The sequence below is a fragment of the Cheilinus undulatus genome, linkage group 16 (genome assembly GCF_018320785.1).
Source record: "Cheilinus undulatus linkage group 16, ASM1832078v1, whole genome shotgun sequence".
Lineage (NCBI taxonomy): Eukaryota > Metazoa > Chordata > Actinopteri > Labriformes > Labridae > Cheilinus > Cheilinus undulatus.
In genome coordinates, this window is record NC_054880.1 from 39,137,012 (window position 1) to 39,158,628 (window position 21,617).

The 21,617-nt window shown below is 40.4% G+C and overlaps 2 protein-coding genes across 2 annotated transcripts; both read right to left on the reverse strand.

The window, feature by feature from the left end:
* Nucleotides 1-1,191: 1,191 nt before the first annotated feature.
* LOC121524523 (peptidyl-prolyl cis-trans isomerase FKBP14-like) lies at nucleotides 1,192-8,339 on the reverse strand. The gene is made up of 4 exons (XM_041809951.1): nucleotides 8,015-8,339; nucleotides 5,773-5,924; nucleotides 5,236-5,363; nucleotides 1,192-3,459 (listed from the first exon to the last, which is right to left on the reverse strand). The coding sequence occupies exons 1-4, from the start codon at nucleotides 8,206-8,208 to the stop codon at nucleotides 3,301-3,303; spliced, it is 633 nt and encodes a 210-aa protein (XP_041665885.1). The 5' UTR covers nucleotides 8,209-8,339; the 3' UTR covers nucleotides 1,192-3,300.
* Nucleotides 8,340-8,518: 179 nt separating this feature from the next.
* Nucleotides 8,519-21,617, reverse strand: wu:fc38h03 (acetylcholinesterase collagenic tail peptide). The gene is made up of 18 exons (XM_041809950.1): nucleotides 21,482-21,617; nucleotides 20,821-20,939; nucleotides 20,634-20,743; nucleotides 20,416-20,535; nucleotides 20,147-20,191; nucleotides 19,995-20,021; nucleotides 17,386-17,457; nucleotides 17,252-17,314; nucleotides 17,119-17,145; nucleotides 16,978-17,022; nucleotides 15,849-15,884; nucleotides 14,504-14,584; nucleotides 14,065-14,161; nucleotides 13,754-13,893; nucleotides 13,542-13,661; nucleotides 10,801-10,930; nucleotides 10,234-10,336; nucleotides 8,519-9,265 (listed from the first exon to the last, which is right to left on the reverse strand). Exons 2-18 carry the CDS (start codon nucleotides 20,924-20,926, stop codon nucleotides 9,196-9,198), a joined length of 1,392 nt encoding a protein of 463 aa, XP_041665884.1. The 5' UTR covers nucleotides 20,927-20,939; nucleotides 21,482-21,617; the 3' UTR covers nucleotides 8,519-9,195.

Sequence of the window (21,617 nt, forward strand, 5' to 3'; positions counted from 1 at the left end):
AGTGGACAGCCATTTTCAGGTCCCTCCAGAGATGTAGGCTGTGGTTTAAGTAAGGACTCTGGCTGAGCCACTATAGGACATTCACAGAGTTGCCCCTTAGCCACTCCTGTGTTGTCATGGCTGTGTATACAGTCCCGTCAAAAAGTACTGGAACGGTGAGGCCAATTCCTTTATTTTTACTGTAGACTGAAAACATTTTGGTTTGAAATCAAAAGATGAATATGAGACTAGAGATCAACATTTCAGCTTTTATTTCCAGCTGTTAACATCTGGATCTGATTCTCAGCTTTGAAGATAGCTTCCTTTGTTTGAACCCACCTATTTTTCATGTGAGCAAAAATATTGGAACATGTGACTGACAGGTGTGTTTTGTTGCCCAGATGTGTCCTATTACATTTATTATTCACACAATAAATAGCGCTGAATGTCTACACTCAGTGTCAAATTTGGGTTTTGCCTGTGCAGACTGCATTAGTAGTTAGAGGTGTAACCAACATGAAAACCAGAGAGCTGTGCTATGAGTGAAAAACAAGCGATTGCAAGGCTGAAAGAAGATGGAAAATTAATCAGAGCCATTTCACAAACATTGGCCATAGCCAGTACAACCATTAGGAATGTCCTGAAGAAGAAAGAAACCACTGGTGTACTCGGTAACAGATGTTGAACGGGTAGACCAAAGAAAACAGCATCAGTTGATGACAGAAACATTGTGAGAGCTATAAAGAAAGACCCTAAAACAACTGTTAGTGACATCAGCATCAATCTTCAGAGGACAGGAGTGAAGGTATCACCATCTACTGTTCACAGAAGACTTCGTGAACAAAAGTACAGAGGCTACACCAGAAGATGCTAACCACTCATTAGCAAGAAGAATAGGAAGGCCAGGCTGGAATTTGCCAAAAAGTACACAGATGAACCTCAAACATTCTGGGACAAAGTTTAATGGACTGATGAAACAGAGAAGAACCTTTACTGAAGTGATGGAAAGACTGAAGTTTGCAGAAAGAAAGAGCTCATGATCCCAAACACAAGCTCATCTGTGAAACAGTGGAGGTAATGTCATAGCTTGGGCTTGCATGGCTTCTTCTGGGACGGCTCATTAATCTTCATTGAAGGTGTAACACACGATGGCAGCAGCAAAATGAACTCAGAAGTCTACAGAAACATTTGGTCTGCCAATTTAAGGAAAGATGCAACCAAACTGATTGGGAGATCCTTCATCAAGCAGCAAAACACACTGCCAAAACAACAAAGGATTTCATCAAGTGGAAGGTTTTAGACTGGCCAAGTTAACCTTCAGACTTAATCCCTATAGAGCATGCATTTAACCTGTTAAAAAGGAGGCTGGAGGGAATAACCCCCCAAAACAAACAACTGAAAGAGGCTGCAGTGAAAGTGAGGAAAAGCATCACAAATGAAGAATTCAAAAGTTTGGTGATCTGAGTGGGTCACAGGCTTGATGCAAGTATTGCAAGACAAAGATTTGTAACTAAACAAGTCTTATTCACTTTAGACTGTTTTAAGTCTCTTTGTTCAAATACCTTTGCTCACCTAAGAATTTGGTGTTCCATTACAAATAATACCATCTTCTAATTTGTGTATCAGATGCAGATGTAAATACCTGGAAATTAAAGCTGAAATGTTGATCACTTTCATCATATTCATCTTTTTGTGTCAAATCCTAATGTTTTCAGTCTACAGCAAAATTAAAGGACTTGGGCCCACTGTTCCAATACTTTTGGAGGGGACTGTAACATTGACCAGTCTCCCAGTCCCTGCAGCTGAAAAACACCCCCAACACATGATGCCACCATCACCTTTCTTCCCTGGATGGTATTGGCAGGTGCCTTGTTTCCTCCAGACATAATGTTTAGAATTTAACAGTTCAATCATGGTTTCATTTGAACAGATGATCTTGTTTCTCACATTCTGAGAGTTCTTCCTGCTTTGCAGCAACCAGAGGCTTCCGTCTAGCCACTCTGCCATAAAGCCTAGATTGGTGGAAGTCTGCAGTGATGGTTGTCCTTCTGGAATGGTGTCCCATCTCCACACAGGATCTCTGGAGCTCGGTTAGAGTGACCAACAGGTTCTTGGTCACCTCTATAACCAAGAGCTTTATTCCCTGGTAGCTCAGTTTGGCTGGATGACCAGCTCTTGGAACAGTCCTGGTTGTGTCAAACTTCTTCCATGTGAGAATTATGGAAGCCACTGTGCTCTTGGGAACCTTCAGTGCAGCAGAACTTTTTGTAGCCTTCCCAAATCTCTGGGCTCTGCAGAAAGTTGCAATGCTCATATATGCATTGTCAGCTGTGAGGCTTTCTATAGAGAGGTGTGTGCCTCTCCAAATCACATCCAGTCAACTTAATTGACCACAGGTGGACTCCAATCAAGGTGTAGGAACACCCCAGCAACAATCAAGAAAATGAAAGGAACCTGAGCTAAATTTCAAGTGTTGCTGCACATGGTCTAACTACTTATGTCAATGTGATATTCAAGTGTTCACTTTGTCATTATGGAGTACTGAGTGTAGATTAACGAGAGAAAAAATGAATTTAAACATTTGTAGTATCAGTCTGCAACATGACTAAACTGAACAAAGTGAAAGGGGTCTGAATACTTTCTGAATGCTCTGTAAATGTCTAAATATTGCTTGAGACAGTGAACCCAGTGTACTCTTTAAGAATGAGTTTTATGTTAAAAGTGAGCAAAAAGTTCACATTTTCATGACTTAACACACATAGCCCAGTCAGTAAAAAAAGCCTGCTTTAGGTACCTTCTTACTTTTACTACTTTTGAACATTTTTTGCTTTTCTCTGCATTCCACCGATCAATATTTTCCACTTTCCACTAGTGTAGGCTATTGATTTGTTTTCTTTCAAACTGAGAATTCAATTAATCTAATCATATAAAAAGGAAATGAAATTTAGAAATGGATATCCTTTTACATTTCATGCCCAAAGATACTCTGACACAAGCATTCACTCTTCATTCTTTTTTAAAGAATAGAACAAGGAAAATCTGTATGCAGTTTCACAAAAGATATTAATAAAAGAGGAATAAAAATCAAGTTCTCAAATCTAAATGTGCAACAGGATGCTTTAACATCTGTAAATGATCTTTACAAAACACAAACAATGCTGGTGGCTGAAGTCCTATTATGCAAATCTTCATACAGACATTAGCTAACCTGAGAGTCTCAGTAAAACACTCAACAAGTACCAGAAGAAGTACTTTCCACCATGAACTTTAAGAAGGCAAGACATCTGAATGACTGAGAGCATTTTGGCACACAAAGACCCTTCAGAGTTCATCGTGTTTGTAGGTGAACTCTCTGGAAGAGATGAAGCCGTCTTTGTTCTCGTCCTCTTTGGTGAAGATATCTTCCACCATGTTCTCGTGAAGAGTGTCGTTCGGAGGGTAGCCATGACGCTCAAACTCTTTCCTCAGGTATTCTCTCACCTGGTGGAGAGGATCAGATGGAGGCAGAGAGTTTAAGAGGCCATATGATCAAATATAAAAAAACAGCTTTTGCATTTGCAGTAACCCTACTGCTGTGTCATGCCCCATGATGTGTGAATGTCTATGGATATATATGATTAGTTTAATCTCATGATCATTCTATATACAGTGCCTATAATAAAGTATTCACCCTCTTGGTGTGAATGTTTTGGCCTTTTAATGATTGATGATTTTATAAATCAATCATAGTCAATATAATGTGGCTTTTTTTTACAAAAAATTGGGAAAAAAACTCTTTAATGTCAAAGTGAAAACAGATTTCTACAAACTGATGTCAATTAAATAAAATATGTAAGATAATTTAAGTGACTGCATTATTATTCACCCACTTTAAAGTGACTGAGCTAATTGAACAGCGCTTCAGCCTACTGGTGCTAGTAGTCTCACAATAAGTGTTATGGGGATCACCTGAGTGCAAAGACACCTGTGTCTGGAAGGTCCATTCACTGGTTAATCAGTATTCCTGGCTACCATTACATCATGAGGACAAAAGAACACTCCAAGCAACTCAGAGGAAGCATTATTGAAAAGTATGAATGCAAAAAAAAATTCCAAGACACTGAACATCTCCTGGAATTCAGTTCAATCCATCCTGAAGAAATGGATGGAATGTGGCACGTGTGAATCTGCCTAGATCAGGTCGTCCTCACAAACTGAGTGACTGTGCAAAAAGGAGACTAGTGAGAGAGCCCACCAAGACACCTTTAACTTCTCTGAGGGAGTTAAAGCTTCAGCAGCTGAGATGGGAGAGACTCTGCAGACAGTAACTGTTGCCTCGGTTCTTCACCAGTCAAAGCTTTATGGGAGGGTGGCAAAGAGAAAGCCACTGATGAAGAAAACTCAGTTCACCAAAAGGCATATGTTGTTTGGCAGACACCAAACACTGCACATCACCACAAACACACCACCCCCACTGTGATGCACGGTGGTGGCAGCATCATGCTGTGGGGATGCTTCTAAGACGCCAGTCCTGGAAGGTTTGTAAAGGTAGAGGGTAGAATGAATGCAGCAAAATATACGAAAACTCTGGAAGACAATCGTGTTAAGTCTGCAAGAGAACTATGACTTGGGAGAAGATTCATTTTCCAGCAAGACAATGACCTGGAGCATACAGCTAAAGCTACCTGAGAGTGATTTAACGACGTCAAGGTGAATGTTCTGGAGTGGCTGAGTCAAAGCCCAGACCTTAATCAAAAGAGATTTTGTGACTGGACTTAAAAAGGGCTGTTCATGCCCAATCCCAGTGCAACCTCACAGAACTTGAGCAGTTTACAAAGAAGAATGAAGTAAAAATTTCAGTGTCGAGATGTTAAATCCTGACTGAGACCTATCCACATGGACTCTACAAAATACTGACTTGAAGGGGATGAACATTTATGCACTTATTTAACATTAAGTATTTCATTTAGTTGACATAACTTTGTAGAAATCTATTTTCACTTTGACATTGAAGAGATTTTTGGGGATTTTGTTTTTGCCAAAAATCGGTGTAAGGGTAAAACATCCAAGGGGTGAACACTTTTTACATGCACTGCATCAGGTCACTTACTTGTTTTATCTCTGCACTTTGTCATACTGAAAAGCCATCTTTATTGAATTTTTCCCTAAGAAGAAGGCATCTTTATGAAGATAAACCCCATAGCATGAATCTAAGAGTATTAACTTTAACAAAGATCTAAAACAAGACAACATAATCAACACATCCCTTGCTTTTACCTCACTCTTTGAGAGCTTCCAGTCATCGTTGAGGTCCATCTCCTGAAAGGACTCATGTGACCTTGGTCCATTCCTGATCTCAAGCACCTCGATAATAAAGGTGAGGGTGCTTTCAGGTGGGATCTTACCTGAACATGGACAACAACACAGAACGAGATGTCAACTAGAACTCAGCATCCATAAACCTGCTGTGTTAAATAGTGAGAAGCTTAGAGGCACACTAGTGGTGCTAAACAAGTCATTCAGAAAGTTGTTTTCATGCTAAATGTTAGGCAAAAAACAGATGGATGTTAGTTGTTAGTGCAGTGTGTGCTTACCAGAACAAAGCACAGAACTGTTCACATGCTCCAGGCTGAGTAAAAAGGTTGACTAATGCCACTGAATGAAACCCCATTCAGCATCTGAGTCCTAGACGGCCATTCAAAATAAGGCAGTCAGATGTAACATACATAAATAAATTATGTATGTTGTCATAATAAAAATTCACTGTTCCATGCAGAAAAGCTTGGATAGCGCATACAGACAGAGCCACAGTACCTTTCCCCTCCTTTCCATAGGCCAGAGCTGGAGGGATAATGAGCTTCCTCTTCTCTCCTGAGCACATGTTCTGCAGGCCTTTATCCCAGCCCTTTATCACCTCTTTGATCCCCAGAGTGAACCACACTGGCTGCTTGTCTCCTTGTGTTCGACTGGAGGATAAACATGGACATGGAGGATAAATGGAAGTGATCTGCTCTGAAGTAACAGAATAATAAGTGATAACATAAGAAATGAAAGATAACAATCCCTTGTTTCGAGGCTAAATTCTAAAGACTTTTACAAACAATACTTTTTAGCTAATGTAACACAAAATGAAAACTGTGCTGCTGATTGCTTTAATTAAAAGGTAGCGGAGCAGACATGGCATCATGGGTGAGCCTTATAGGCCTGGGCCCAAATTCAGCAATTCAGGAGCAGTGACTTCCTGTTGTCAGAGGGTGGCGCGGCACAATTAATCAAAATTTCAATATGGATGTGTTGTGGTCTGGACGGTTATTTAGCAAATGGAATTTGTCTTAGATAGGATGATGTATACCAGAGTTATGACCATTCAAATATTTATGGCGAGACCAAAAGGCAACTTTTTCATTTGCCACCACAACCTCTGACGAAAAGTCACAGATTTTTGCACAGACATGAATCCACCTCTTCAAACCTTCCTGACGCTAATTTGATGTGGGTATTTTGGATTGTCTTGAAACAGTATTTTGTACTGTAAACCTTGACATTTTGTATCACCACTAGGCGGCGCTATGATGTATGCTAAAACTGACCACATAAATGTATGCAGGCATGGACTGTCCATAAACACAGGAAGTTTGAGTCTGATTGGACTCTGCACAGCTGAGTTATAAACAACTTCCTGTTTGCAAAATAAAAGGAAGATAACTTGCACAATCCTTGTCTACTGTACTGAATGACGTAGCAGACTTGCCTCTGGCAACATGGCGGTGACATCAGCGTCTGGCCAGCCGGCCAAACTCCCATTGCTTATCATGTCTGTGCAAAGTGATAGTTGAGTTTGGATCATAAATCGATTTATCAATACTAATGTTATGTAACCGCTGTGCTTGTTAGTCTGAAAACTCACGTATTTTTGTCTACTTGTATTTTCTTATGTGGCGGACCTGCCTATACTAATATGGCCCCAATGCGTGAAGACAACAACAAAGAAGACGTTCAGTTCAAGTGACTTCCGGTATTAGAAGACAAGATATGGGGGCGCTCGTCAGACTTCTGGTATGAAGTGGAGGTCCTCGGCTGCATCCAGGTCCCTCACTCTTTTTCTGGTTAAATTTCACTTGGCTGGCCCCAGAGCCTCCAATGTTATATCCTGGTATTGAGGGACTCACAGGTATCAAAACATCAGTGATGGGTGCAGATGGCCTGGTGGTTAAGGCGCACCACATGTATGTGAACAGCCCCTTTCCCGCAACTCTACCCCACTCTCTTATCCCCATTTCTGCCAGTAAAAAAAAAAAAAAGGAAAAGTAAATAATAATAATAATAATTTTTTTTTTTTAATTTAGCTTAAGTCATAATTTTGAATTAGTATCTCATAACTGTGACTTAGTATCTCATTATCATAAGATAGTATCTCATTATTTTGACTTGGTATCTCATTAAAATAAGATAGTATCTCATATGACTTAGTATCTTATAATTATGACTTAACAGATTTATTTTTTTTAACTGGCGGAAATGGGCTTCCATACTATCCTCTACAGATAAAAGCATAAGAAAAGCCCCAAAACATATCTTAAAATAACAGTGGCGAGCTTTCTAACGGCCTATTTAATCTAAAAAGTTTTTTTTGTTTCAGTCTTTCACTACAAATTATATTCAATAAGATCCAGAGATGGCTAACTCACATAGCTTAAACCCACTGGAGCAAAGGGATTACATTTGTTTTATATTTATTTGGTGAACTGACCCTTTAAACGTTTATACGTCACGTGACTCTTGAAGAAAAAACAAAGGCGTCACCAAGGAGATGCCACAAATGTAAAGGAGCCCGACAGGCACGCACAGTTTGTTTAACGGAAAGAATTTTAAAGAGACAGCTCAGTATAAGCTTATATAAAAACAGATGATACAGCAAAAGCGTTAGTTATGTGACTTTTTGAAGAAACTGAGCACAACTTGTGCGCAGCCTCACAAGTGCTCACGCGCCCCTCCCTATCAGAGCAGGGAGGGTAGGCCGTCGTGTAAAAAAAAAAAAAAAAGTCACCACACATACCTGGAGTGAAACTGGGTCCCGTTTTCAAAGTAGGCGTCATGATGGACCAGCAGGATGTCTCCGTACTTGGATTTGCGGTGACAGAGGAAAGGTCTGTGCAGGACTTCTATCTGCACCTCGGCTTCCGGCAGTTTTCCACCGCTGACAGAGAGCAGCAGAGAGGAGCAGAGCCAGCTCAGCACGGACAGCAGCATGCTACCTCACCATAACCACCGGAGAAAAGCAGCAGGAGGAACGGGGAGTTTAACTTTAGGACAAATGTTTCACAGGCGCACAGATGGTCTTCTACGTGGCAATTTCATCATGCATGCTGCAGCAAGTCTTCCTCTGATTGGTCGGTTTCCTTTAACCCCCGCCCACTCTTACTCTCCTTCCTGGATGCCCTGTGGCATCCTCTGAATGAAAACTGAGAAATGTAGGCCTGAAGACTTTATTTTTGTTCCACATTAAAACAAAGTTACAGTCATGCAGGAGAATTATCCACTTTTCATATTGACTTTTAATGTAAGTGAACACTTTCTTCATGCTGCTAGAGAGTATTTTTCTTGTTTTTGATCACTTCTTCTGTTGGAAATCTTAACATTCACTTCAACAGGGAAAAACTTTGGCTAGTACATTTAAAGCACATTATAAAGTGTTCAGCTGTGGGCTGGGACACATTTACATGCACTATGTCAACATTGCACTGAATTAATACATGTCTTGCAATACATTGCACATGAATAAACACATTTGCACACCCCTGATTTTCATACTACAGTACACGTTAATAATATCATTGCTTCTTTAAGAAAAGGCGTTTTCCCTGTTCTCAATACAAAAAAATCAGAACATAGCTTATTTGTTTATCAACAGTCAGCAAGTCATTCACATTGTAAGTATTCATATTATACAATCATTTAAAGTTTCCCTGCCATCTCTGGTTTCTGTAACAGTCCTGCAGCCGATGGAGAGATGCTAATAGAAAGCTGCTCCCTGAGGCCAATAAAGGAGATTTTAACCTCGAGGGACACGGTCCATTCAAAGCCGACTTCTGTGACTTTTCATGGCTCAGAGCAGGCACAAGAGCTTCCCTTTAGTACTCAGTCCAGCAGGTAACTTTAGTAGAAATCTGGAGTACATTCCCCAAAATCAGGAAGAGGAGCGGCAAAGTTGCAATCCACCCATTTTTACTTCTCAGTTCAGGTGAAATACTTGCAACCAGTGGAATCAATGAGGCAGGACTCTGTGCATCTGAGCTGCCCAAAGGACCTGCAGGAGACAAGGAAACATTTAGTTTTCAAAGTCAGTACTTAGACTGCCTAGAAAAAGCATCCACCCCTTCACTGTTTTACCCTTTTAATGTTTTTTATAAAGCAATCATGGTCAATATAATTTGGCCTTTTAACAAAAAAATTACAAAAAAACTCTTTAACATTAACAAAAATATATAAAGTAAATAAGTGACTGCATAAATATTCACCCTTTTAAGTCAGTATTTAGTAGATGCACCTTTGGCTGCAATCACAGCACTGAGTCTGTGTGGATAGGTCTCAATCAGAGTTGCACATCTGGACACTGCAATTCTGCAATTTAATCTAAGTTGTCTTCAACAGTGTCTTTCTCTTTGCCACTCTCCCATAAAGCTTTGACTGCTGAAAAGCCCAGGCAACAGTTGCTTTCTGCAGAGTCTCTCCCATCTCAGCTGCTGAAGCTTGTAACTCCTTTATAGTCATCATGGATATCTTGGTGTCCTCTCTCACTAGTCTCCCTCTTGCACGGTCACTCAGATTTACACATGCGCCATATTCCTTCCATTTCTTGATGATGGATTTAACTAAACTCCGGGGGATGTTCGGTGCCTTGGAATTTTTTTTTTGTATCCATCCCCTGACTTATACTTTTCAATAACCTTTTCTCTGAGTTGCTCTGCATAAGGCAAATATCTAACCAAACTTCTAAACTATTCCTTTAAGAGTAGGTCATGCAGTGTTGTGTCAGAAGGATTTAAGTTATAGAAGAAAGTGCTGCCAAGACAGTGCATCATAATTGGAGACATCATCACTTAAAGTACAGTGGTTCATTCAAGTGACCTGCGCAGGCTTTTAGACGGTTGCAGTTTAATTGGTTACTGATTTTAAAAAATGCACTGCGCTATTTTGGCAGAGGAGATGATGTGAAATGTTGGCCTGTTGAGGCAGGTTGCACCTAGAGGAGTGTAGTTTTGTCATTAAACATACCCAGGAAGATAAGACTTGCAGGTCTGATACCCAAAGTCCTTTCCATCACACTCCTCCATGCCATCATGCCGGTATCCGTCTCCACAGTAAGCCCACTTACAGTCTGAGGTGACACGGGAAAATGCAGCAGTAAGAGAGAGAGCAAGCGAGGGAGGGGAGAGAGAGAGAAGACGTTACTAATGCTTTGGCACTCTTGTGTGTTTCACTGATGCCAATACAGCATTTTTCTGCTAATTTAATTGAACAGAGAAGCAGAGAGAAGTGAGAGGATGGCAGGAAAAGAGAGGGCAAGATTAATGAAAGATCAAGGAAAGGTTTCACAGTGTGCACCGCTTTTATCCTCTGCTGTGTGGTTTCAGACTCCATGGGGTACTGTAGTTACTCTGCAGGGCATCTCATGAACAGCTGGATGTTAGACAGCACATCGGTGCTGGTGCAGCAAAAAAGTCTAACCCACTTAGACTTAAGAATAGCTCAAAAAATAGTTTTATTTTAGGGCTAACTTAAACAGTAATTGGTGCACATGGTTAGAGTCATAATAAGGTATGATGCTTCCATGTTACTCACTGAGACAAGCATCAGTGACGATCTGGTTTCCATCATCACACTCCTCTCCGTGCTGAGGCTGCACCTTTCCGTCCCCGCAAGCACCAACTCTGTCCGGGACTTTCTCTGTGGACTGGAACGGCTGGAAAGGCTGGGAACCAAACACAAACTTAGACAAACTACTAGGAAATATTTAAGTCTCTGTTTTACTTAATGTAATGTGCAACATGGATGCAGAATAGTAGGGTGATGTTGTTATTACACTGATCTTCAATATGACAGAGGTGCAAGAGCTAGAAATATGTACCATCAGAGCATATGCATGTGATTCTCCTGCTGTGTGCTTGCCTTTCTGCTATGTGAATTAATGCTATGTGAATTCATGCACCTGAAACACAATTTCACCATCATAATGAGCATCAGCAACAAGCACAAAGCCACTGTTAACACTGCAGATGAGGAAAATTCTTTAATGTAAATAAACAATAATTTTTCACTCACCAATCTAACTAATGCCTGTTATGGTTCACATCATTTTAATGGCCTGTGTCCACAGCCATCATTTTTCTGCACGCATTTTCAATACAAACCAACTTGACTGTCTGACTTTTTTTTTTTACTTCAGATACTGAAACAATTTAAATTACATATTTTCCCATCATATTCCTCTCTGGTTTTAGTTTTATCAGAACATGACATTTCTTCATTTAAAGAAAAAAGCACAGCATTAATCATTTTCTTTTCAAAAACGACAAAAGTCGTGTATTGACATGTCTCCAGTCCCCATGGTTTGCATTATGCAGCTCTCTATGGAGTTTACTCGTCGGTAGCGGTGCACCTCAGTGTTTTGTTGCCCTGATTTGCCCCTAAAGATTTGACAGACAGGTTTACCAGATGGATGTGTGAAATAAATCCATCTGGCGTGCCAGGTTAAAAGTTTCATGGATTGTGTAAAGGTTCAAGATTTATGCTACTAGTTTTATTGTTGGTGACTGCATGCATCATCAGATATTTGAAAACCCAAGGTGTTTTCACTCAGTATAGACAAATCCGTAGAAAGACTGGGAGTTGACAAGCCGTAATTACTGCTGTGGTCTCCCAATAACATCCTTAAGAAGAACATTTTCTACTTTTGCCATGACTTTCTATTTAACATTAGTTTCTACAAGTTAAAGGACATGATGTATGCATACATAATGGATTTCTTAGCTGCTCTAAAAACAGTAAATTGATCTTATTTTGCGAAATATATATTTTTTAAAGATTTATTTTGGGGAATTTTTGTGCCTTTATTTGATAGATGAGGACAGTGGATAGAGTCGTAAACAGGGACGAGAGCTGGGGAGAGACATGCGGAAAAGAGCCTCAGGCTGGATTTAAACCCGGGCCGTCGCGTACATGGGGCACGCCTTTAACCACTAGGCCACTTGCGCCCCAAATTGCAAAATATTCTAATATGAATAAAATGTGTGTGTGGGTACATTATTTTCGGATGCCTTTTTGTTTTTTTCAGATCTGTAATCCGAAGAAATGTCACACTTTGACCATGCACACTGAGTCCATTGCGTTTTTATTTGCCTTCACTGTGAAATTTATTGAATATGGCAAATAATTCCTTATTGCAAGACTGTGGCTTTGCCACTCTTTTAAAATGTCTCTGTTATGACCTGTGAGTAGGCTTAAAACGTGTGCCTTTATCTGTTACATTTCCATGGCTGATATCCACATAATACATGGGCAAACAACGGTGTTGGAAATGACGTTCCAGTGAGAGAGAGGGAGGGGTCGGGCATGTGGTCAGCAGGCGAGAATGAAGCAGTGGGCACTGTTCCGAAGCATTAATGACTTCACATAAAATAAAACCTGTTATTAGCAAAATATGGAGGATGAAAATTTCGCCATCAGTGTGCAAACATGATTAGAACAACATGAGCTTGATTTTCTTTTTTTTTTAATGTGTGAAAAATTTAGCCAAAAAAAATGTCTCTGTGTGAAAATGCTTTGGGAGAGCAGGTGTTCTGTTGCACAACATTGTTAAAACACTGAACATTTTCTGGTACAACTAAGATCTGTTTAGAAGATGTGATTTAATGAAAAACTCACAAAAAAGGCCACCAGTTAACATATTCACTCACTGAACCATAACACCAGTCTTTAATGTGAAACAGACAGTAGATCCAGGTGGGTTTTATTTTTTGTCAGTGGTTGTTGGCTGATATTCACCCCAGGTGAATATGTTAGTGTGATTTGTATTTGGGCATTTGAACCGTAGGCTACAGTCCTTTAGTTTAGCACAGTAAGCAGACTTCTGGGTCAGGCTTCCTCATATTTGGGATTGTAGTAATCCACTTCAGTCATTAAACTTTTCTTTTGGGCAAACAGGACAGACTGAAGAACTCAGGGATCCAAAGACAGTGCAAGAAAGACTAAGTGAGTCAGACAATGTTATATAAATGTTACGGACACCAAGAGCTAGTGCTGCTAATGCTAACAGCACAGTTAACTAGCCATATGCACATGGAGGAAAATACTTGGAGCAACTCTGTGGTTGAAAATACACTCAGGATGTGATAATGTATGTTTAAAATACTGATTATTGGATTTAAAATCGATTCAGAGTTGTAGAAACTACTTTATGATTTTGACACAATTTTTCCCAGCACCTCTGGCAGACACCAAATTCCCACCTCAGTAATGGCAGCCACTCCAGATGGCAGCACCCACAAATTAGCTGCACAAGCATCTATAGTAAAAGTCAGTACCTGTATGGCCTTCCACCCTTCTTTATCTTTGAAGTAGAGTGCCCTCTGGTCCTTCCTGAATGCTATTGCATTGTCAAGATGTAGATTTTCCATCTCCTCCTCAGAGTTTACCACAAATATCTACACACAGAGACAGTAGAGAGTGAAAGCAGTTATTTATCAGCTTTGAAGTCCCATATTGATGGTAGAACTTAAAGTGAATGAGGTCTTACTGCAGGGACTTTATTTGGGCCACCCCGCTGTGTATAGCTGCCATAAGGAGCATTGTTAGCACTGAGAATGGCATCACAGTCACAGTGACCTGGTGGACCGGGAAGACCCTTCTCTCCCTTTTCTCCAACGAGATATAAACCTGCACAGAACAGAAAAGAGGAACACTCACTAAACTACCCTGCACAGTTAAGTCAGCTGGACCTCTGTTTTTGTCCCCTGTAGGGGAGAATGGATTTATTATCCATTTTAAACCTAGTTTTAGGTTTATTTTTGAATGAATGAGAGTTTTTTTTTTTTTTTTTTTTTTTACCTGAGGCAGGTGGACCAGGAGGACCAGGGTGGCCGTTTGGTCCAGGGGGTCCTGGAGGGCCCATAACTCCTGGGGATCCACTGTGACCCTTTGTGCCCTGTGCAACCCAGCAACATGAACATTAGTAATGATAAGCAAACACACTGGAGGTGACCTATATGCTCCTCCAACTTGTACATAGCTCAGACAATATAGTGCATGGAAAATATGTGAGTGTGTAAATATATAGATGCCAAAGACCCTACAGCCCCTTTAAATTCTAAAATTAGAGCTGTGAGTGCAAGTGGAGCTCTCAGTTCACAAAGTCAAGAGCATACACTACTACAGCTAATCGATGCTATCAGGATGTGGCTACATGTGTGGAACACCTGATGCCCGCATGCACGTCTTAAATACACATTTCACAGAGATAAACAAAGTCTATCTCGTTCTTCCCCACCTGCTTGCCTCTCTTCCCAGGACGTCCAGTTGGTCCTCTCTTTCCTGAGACTCCTGGCTCTCCCTTTGGTCCCTGTTCACCCTTGGGAAGAAGTTGAGGAAGAATCAGTTTAGATATTGGGCTTTCATTTATTAAGATAGCAAAGAAAATGATCCAGATAGGTAGAATATTCTTATGAGAAAAAAATCCATGTTTATCAAACATATGCATGCCAGTCATATGAACACGGATTGATAAGGAAGAGGATTAGGGACACTGAAAGAAAATGTACTGCGATGCATTTTTTAAAATTCTGAGATTAGAGCCAGAATTCTGCGAGAAAGTCAGAATTCTATGATTAAAGTCAGAATTCTAGGAAAAAAAGTCAGAAGTCCGAGATGAAGACAGAATTATAAAACTCAGAATTCTGATTTCATCTCGGAGTTCTGACTTTTTCGCAGAATTCCAAATACTGACTTCAATCTCAGAATTATTTTCTTTTTTCCTCAGAATTCAGACTTTAATCTCAGAATTTTTCAATTTTTCTTAGAATTCCAACTTTTTTCTGACAATTCTGGCCCTAATCTCAGAATTCATTACTTCTTTCTCAGAAGTCTGACTTCAATCTCTGAATCCTGTTTTTAATCTCGTAACTCTGACCTTTTTTTCTGAGAATTCTGACTTTTTCTCAAAATTGTGACTTTTTCTCAGAATTGTAACTTTGCTTGTCAAAGAAATTTTTTTCAGAGGCCTTAATCCTCTTCCATTGGTAGGTAATCAGCCCTGATAAATCCATTTTCTCAATCAGCATGGTTTATGCATATATGAGAATGTTTGCTTTCAAAAAATATTATCGCCTCCCAGCTCTCACAGCCAATAGCAGCGCTTCACGGCGGGCCATTTAAATATGACAGCCCTCTCAATAATCCCTGATTGAAGCAATGTTGATGCACCATGCTGCTGACTATGCATCAGGAGCTTCACCTCCTCCACCCCAGCCTCCTCCTTTATAGCACAGAGCCTGTTTCAGCCTCACATTCAGGTTCATGCAACTACAAATAAATTGCTCCTATACTAATTTCATTGCATTCAATATGCATTTTCATAATTGTATCTATCTATTTGGGAGTTTCTAGCTATGAACTTCCTGCAGAGTCAATGCATGCTGCTTGATTAACCCAGGGAGCAGAGCTTTCTGCGCCCAGTGAAACTGTACATCCATTTAGCAATAAATGGTTAAATGTATGACTGACTTAATTTTAGTCAACAAATTCAACACTGCACTACACACACATTTGCATACACAGAGCTGAGCTGATAACTGAAGCCCTGGTCTCACAGGAGCATGTTATTGATCCATCCTTACCTTTTGTCCCAGCATCCCAGGCAAGCCAATGGAGCCCTATAGGAGACAACATGTAAGATGAAAAGTCATCAGAGAAAACCATCAGAGCAAACACAATCATGTTAAATGAAAATTTAATTGAACTGGCTTTTTGGATGAAGAGCTCATGAGAGTCTAAAATGTAGGGACCTGAAAAGAAGTTGTAAGTTTGATACAACACGGAAAAAAAGGTATCAGAGCTCCTGTGATGGACAAACAGGTGGTGCCAATTTTGGCGCCCCTTACAGGAAAATTGGGATGTCTTTGTTATTCCTGATCCTGTCGTGTGCATGAGTCAGAAGTGTTTTCTCAAAAAAAAAAACAAAAAACAAAAAAAACAAAACAAAAAAACAAATCCTTCTTATATTGAAAATACTTTTTCAAGGCAATTTCTGCTGTATGCTGTTATGTAACTGCCTCACTTTCTCAGGGATAATAGGGCATATAAAATTACTTTATGGAAATATTTCATTGTATTGATTGCTTAAAGGGGACATATTTTTCCCTTTTAAGACATGTTTGTGTTGGTCTCAGAGGTCCCCAAAACATGCCTGTGAAGTCTGTTGCTGGAAAAAACACTCCAGAATTAGATTTTTGTATGTCTAAAACCTTTCTGCTTCAGCCATGCTCAGAACGAGCTGTTTTTGTGTCTGTGGCTTTAAATGTTACTGAGCTGTCTGACTCCGCCCCTGACCGCGCCCCTCTCAGGAAATAGATGTGGCTTAAAGGAAGAGGCTCAGCTGAGAGGAGGATCAGGAGAGGAGGGTGGGTCTTTCTACTAAGCGGGGAGGGCCAACCGAACCTGGGGGCGGTGCTAACTCCCCACATGACATCACGAGGGGGAAATCTGAGAACGGCTTGTTTTAGCACACATTTTCTGAAAGGTGGAGAAGGGGGTGGGGGGGTTCTGGTTCTGGTACTTGAGGGGATTGTAGACAGGCCAAGGTCACATTTTTTGTTAGAAAAACCTGAAAAAATGATTTTTGCATAATATGTCCCCATCAATCTAATTTTAGTGGTCATAGCACAAGTTTTCATTTTAGTCTGTTTACTTCCAGTTAAATTCTCCTCACCTGAGTTTTAAGGTTGAGAATAAGCGTCTTACACCAACCTTATCACCTTTTGGTCCTGCTACTCCACGATCACCTTGAGTCCCCTTTAGAAATAAAAAAATAAAAAGAAACAAAAAATTAAAAAAGCATGTATTTGATTTTTAGCCAACATGGAGGGTCTAAGACTACTCTGACCTTACCTTTTCTCCTTTATAGCCAGGCAAACCCTGAAAAGACACATGGTAAGTACAACAGTGGATAGGACAAAAATTCAATGACTTAAAATCTTAACTAGTTATACTTGGCAAACACTGATACACTTTTGTGACTTACCTTTACTCCTGGTGGCCCCCTCAGTCCTGGTAATCCCATGAGCCCTGGATCTCCCTTTTCACCCTTAAAAAATATCCAATAATAAATAACAGTTTTTTATTATGTATGAGGAAAACCTGAAGAATGAGATGTACCTTTTCTCCCTCTGGTCCAGGCCATCCTTGTAGACCTGGTTTCCCTGGAAGGCCTGGAGCTCCAGTACGACCCTACAGAGACACAAACATCAACCCCAAAAACTCTTAAATAATATGTCTTCACTTTAAAATAATAAAACATCACCATTCACTGTATTGCCAAGAAAAGATGTTTTAACCTTTTAAATACAAAACAGAATATATGATAACTGCTGTTAGCCTCTTATGTTAGCATCTCTTAGCCAAAAAAATCTCCTCCTTGGATGTTTAACCCTTTTATTGATTTTATAAAGCAATAACAGCCAATACAACAAGCTTCTTTGACAAAAAATAATCTAAAAACCTCTTTATTGGCAAAGGTGAAGTAAGTTATTGCATATACCCCCCCCCCCTTTTAAGTGACAGACCTAGTTCAACCAAAGTCCAGCTAATTGGTGTTAGTAGACTCAAAATTAGTAAAATGGAGATCACCTGAGTGCAGTGAATGTGTCTCAAGTGATTGCAGCATAAAGACACCTGTGTCTCGAAGATCCAGTCACTGGTTCATCAGTATTCCTGGCTACCATTATACCGTCAAGACATAAGAACATTCATGAGCCAGGAATATAGCACACGTGTAAATCTGCCTAGATCAGACTGCCCTCACAAACTGAGTGACCTTGCATGAAGGGGACTAGTGAGAGAGGCCACCAAGACACCTATGACTACTCTGAAGGAGTTACAAGCTTGAGCAGCTGAGATGGGAGAGACTCTGTAGAGCAGGGGTGTCAAACTCAATCACAGCAGGGGCCAGATAGGTCTAACCTGAGATTCTAACAGGGTCAACCTCATTTTCACCAGTGATGAATTATGGGGGAAAAATAAAACCTAGCCCTGACTATAAATGATTCAGAGATTTTAAAAAGTTGAAAAGGTATAGTTAAGGGTACGTTAAAAAATCAAATTTATTAGTTCAGAAGGTCAAAACATGAAATAAAAGGCTAAAATAATATTGTTAAAAGGAAAATACGTTAGAGAACGTTGAAATCATGATTTTTTTTAAATCAATATGAGAAAATTTAAAATCATGAGTTTTAAAGGTCAAAATCTGACTTAAAATGTTAAATTGTGAGTGTAAAAGGTCAGAATTTGGGATTAAAAATCAGACTAAAAATTTTAATCTAAAAGTTCAAATATGAAATAAAAAGTCCAAATATTTTTAAAGGCATATGAGAGAAAGTTGAAATCATGAGTTTTAAAGGTCAAAATATGAGTTAAAATTTTAATTTGTGAGTCTAAAATGTCAAAATATGGGATTAAAAATCAAAGTTAGGAATCAAATGTGAGATCAAATTTGGTGAGTTTAGAATATCAAAATATGACTTTAAATTTAAAAATTTGAATCTAAAAGTTCAAATGTAAAATAAAAAGTCAAAATTATGAATTGAAAGGGTCAAGAATGAAATAAAAAGTCAAACTCATAAGTTTAATTATGAGATGCAAACTTGAAAATATGAAATGAAAACACTGCCCAAATTTCTTTTCCAATATTCCTGACTTTTTTCTAATTATTTTACATTTCAAATAATTCTGACTTAACGATAATATAAATCTGATATGATCTTGCAGGCCGAGAATAAGTGTACCACAGGCCAAATTTGGCCCCCTGGCCTTGAGTTTGACACCCCTGCTGTAGAATCTCTGGGTTCTTCCCCAGTCCAAGCTTAATGGGAGAGTGGCAAAGCAAAAGCCATAGTTGAAGAAAACTCAGATTAAATCTCAACTGGAGCTCACCAAAAAGCATGTGAGAGACTCCATGGTCAAGTGGAAGAAAGTTAACTACTCCAGATACCTCTGAAAAATTATCTTAAAGATAAATCTCCAGTTAAATAAAGGGCAGAACCAGAGTTACATCTAAGTGGCCTTCTGAGAGTTCCTAATTAGAAATGACAGAGTGTAAAACTAAGCATCCACTGCAACAGAACTGTCATTGAGGCTTGCTGTTTAGCGGAGGGGGATAAAAGCTTAATAGAAGTTGCTTTATTGCAAGTTCCCTGAAAACAAGAAAGCCAAATATATTACACAACATCCTCACATCTCTGTGACACCTGGACAAGAGTCCCAGAGCTGCTGCCATGCTAGCAGAGCGCTCCCATTTAGCTGCTTGTCATTAAAAGCGCAGCCTATAGAGACACCATGGACCTGCCGCTGCGTGGAATGATTTATCACGGAGAGCAGAAGCACTTAGGGAGATTAAAACGCGGAAGGAGAGCCTGGATCAGCAGGACTTGAGTCCAGCGCAAGGGGGCTAATGGAGCCGGGCCAAGGAAAGGAAGAGAGGGAAGGAAGACGCAGAGGGAAAGGAAAGAGGAGAGAGAAGTGAGGTGAGGAGTGAGAGAATGACAGGAGACCTTCAGGGATATGATCAAGCTTTGCTGCGAGGTCCGCAGACTAATGTGGCATGACCCATTTAGCAGCTGCAGAGGATATTCTGAGCACATCAATAGACAAATCACATCACAGAGACTGAGGAGAGCATTGAGAGGAGACAGAAAAAGAGATCCCATTATTCCAAGGACACGCACGATGGACCAGCAAGGGAGACGTGCAGGAGGGGAGGAGTGGCTCACCTTTAACCCAGGACGTCCAATTTCTCCCTGGAGGAGGACAAATGAGGGGAGAGATGTAGCGGTCTTTAGAGCAAAGAGGAGCTCAAGGACACACAGGAATACTTCATAGCAAACTACATTAGAGGCATATTTTAAGACATTTAAAACCTTACCTTCTCCCCTTTTGGTCCTCTAATGCCGGGTAATCCGCTGTGACCCTGAAAAGTGACACCAAATTTGTATTGAGCTTACATCTTCTAAAAAGGCAAGGCACATTTGTTAAAATCAATACTAAAAGGGTCATTTTGCTTCATTTCCATGATTGTATAACGATATTTCCATCTGCTGTCTTAAAATGGCAACAGCACATCCAGTACAGTCTGATTGATGTGCTGTGATTTAATCAGACTTGAAAGTGGTGCAGCCACAATTCAGGCCTTACCTCCGGCCCCTGGGGTCCTGGAGGTCCTGGAGGGCCAGGCAAACACCCTGTCGTCTCTGGTTTTTGTTTCTCTGGTTCTTCTCTGCCGAAAACACTTGGCTCTAAGATGCTGACAGCATCCTTTAATAAAAAAAGCACAAAATCAAAAAAGAAAACGGCTCCAATCTGTGATTTACAGTGAGAATACAGGCGTACAAAATGATGTGTTTGTGACATACTGGGTTGCCTCGCTTCCACAGCTTCGGTGGCGGAGGGAAGAGTGGCGGCGGGGGAGGTGATATGAGGCAGCAGGGGTCAAACCGTAGCGGCTCATCCAGCAAGGCGAGAGCTGAGAGGAAGACAGACAAACACAGATCAGTGTGCTCTGATGGATTAAGATGCATGCAGCGTGTGTTAAAAGCTCACCTGAGCGTGCTGACAGGATGCTGTCCATGTAGGAGTGACGGGATGAAGCCCATGAAGGAAACAGAAGAATTTGCAAGGACACTGCAAGTTTGACCAGCTCCATCATGCAGGTTTGCCTCCTTTAAAACACACAGGGCACCAGCTGTCAAACACACACTATTTCTGCAGCCTGGGTGTAATGCACTTAGTGGCAGCTGTCACTTTTCCTTTCTGTCACTCCCTGAACCCTAGCCCTTTGAAGCCTCTCTCCCTCTCTCTCTCCATAGCATAATAAACTTGTTGCAGCTCCACACTGCAGCAGATGCAGCCACCGCTGTAATTCCAGCCGTGCACCCACCCCCTCAGCCTCGTGCCAGAATTAGACCAAGAGGGGGGCTACCACTTAAGCTTATTATGACAGAAATCACGTTACAGTAGTAAGGCTGACGCAGGCTTACACATTACACTTGTAGCCAAATGTTACAGTGAGAGCAATAGTTAATAAAAGATGATAAAAATGCAACAATCTCGTGTTTAGACACGTGTTTGCAGAAAATGTGCACCCCCATGTCCATTCACGTATGCAAATCTTCATTTAATTAGCATTTTTTTCTAATCTAATCAAATTAGCAACATGCATCCATAAGAAATGTCCTTCATATGTAAAGCATGACCACCTTACCTTCCACCTGCACTTGTAGACACGCAGCAGTCTCGTCTCGCGCTCAGCTCGGTGTGCAGCCCCGCACACTGAGGCTCCTCTGAGATCTGAGCTGTAGCCAATCTTTACCACTAATAAATCTGATCCACTTATCGAC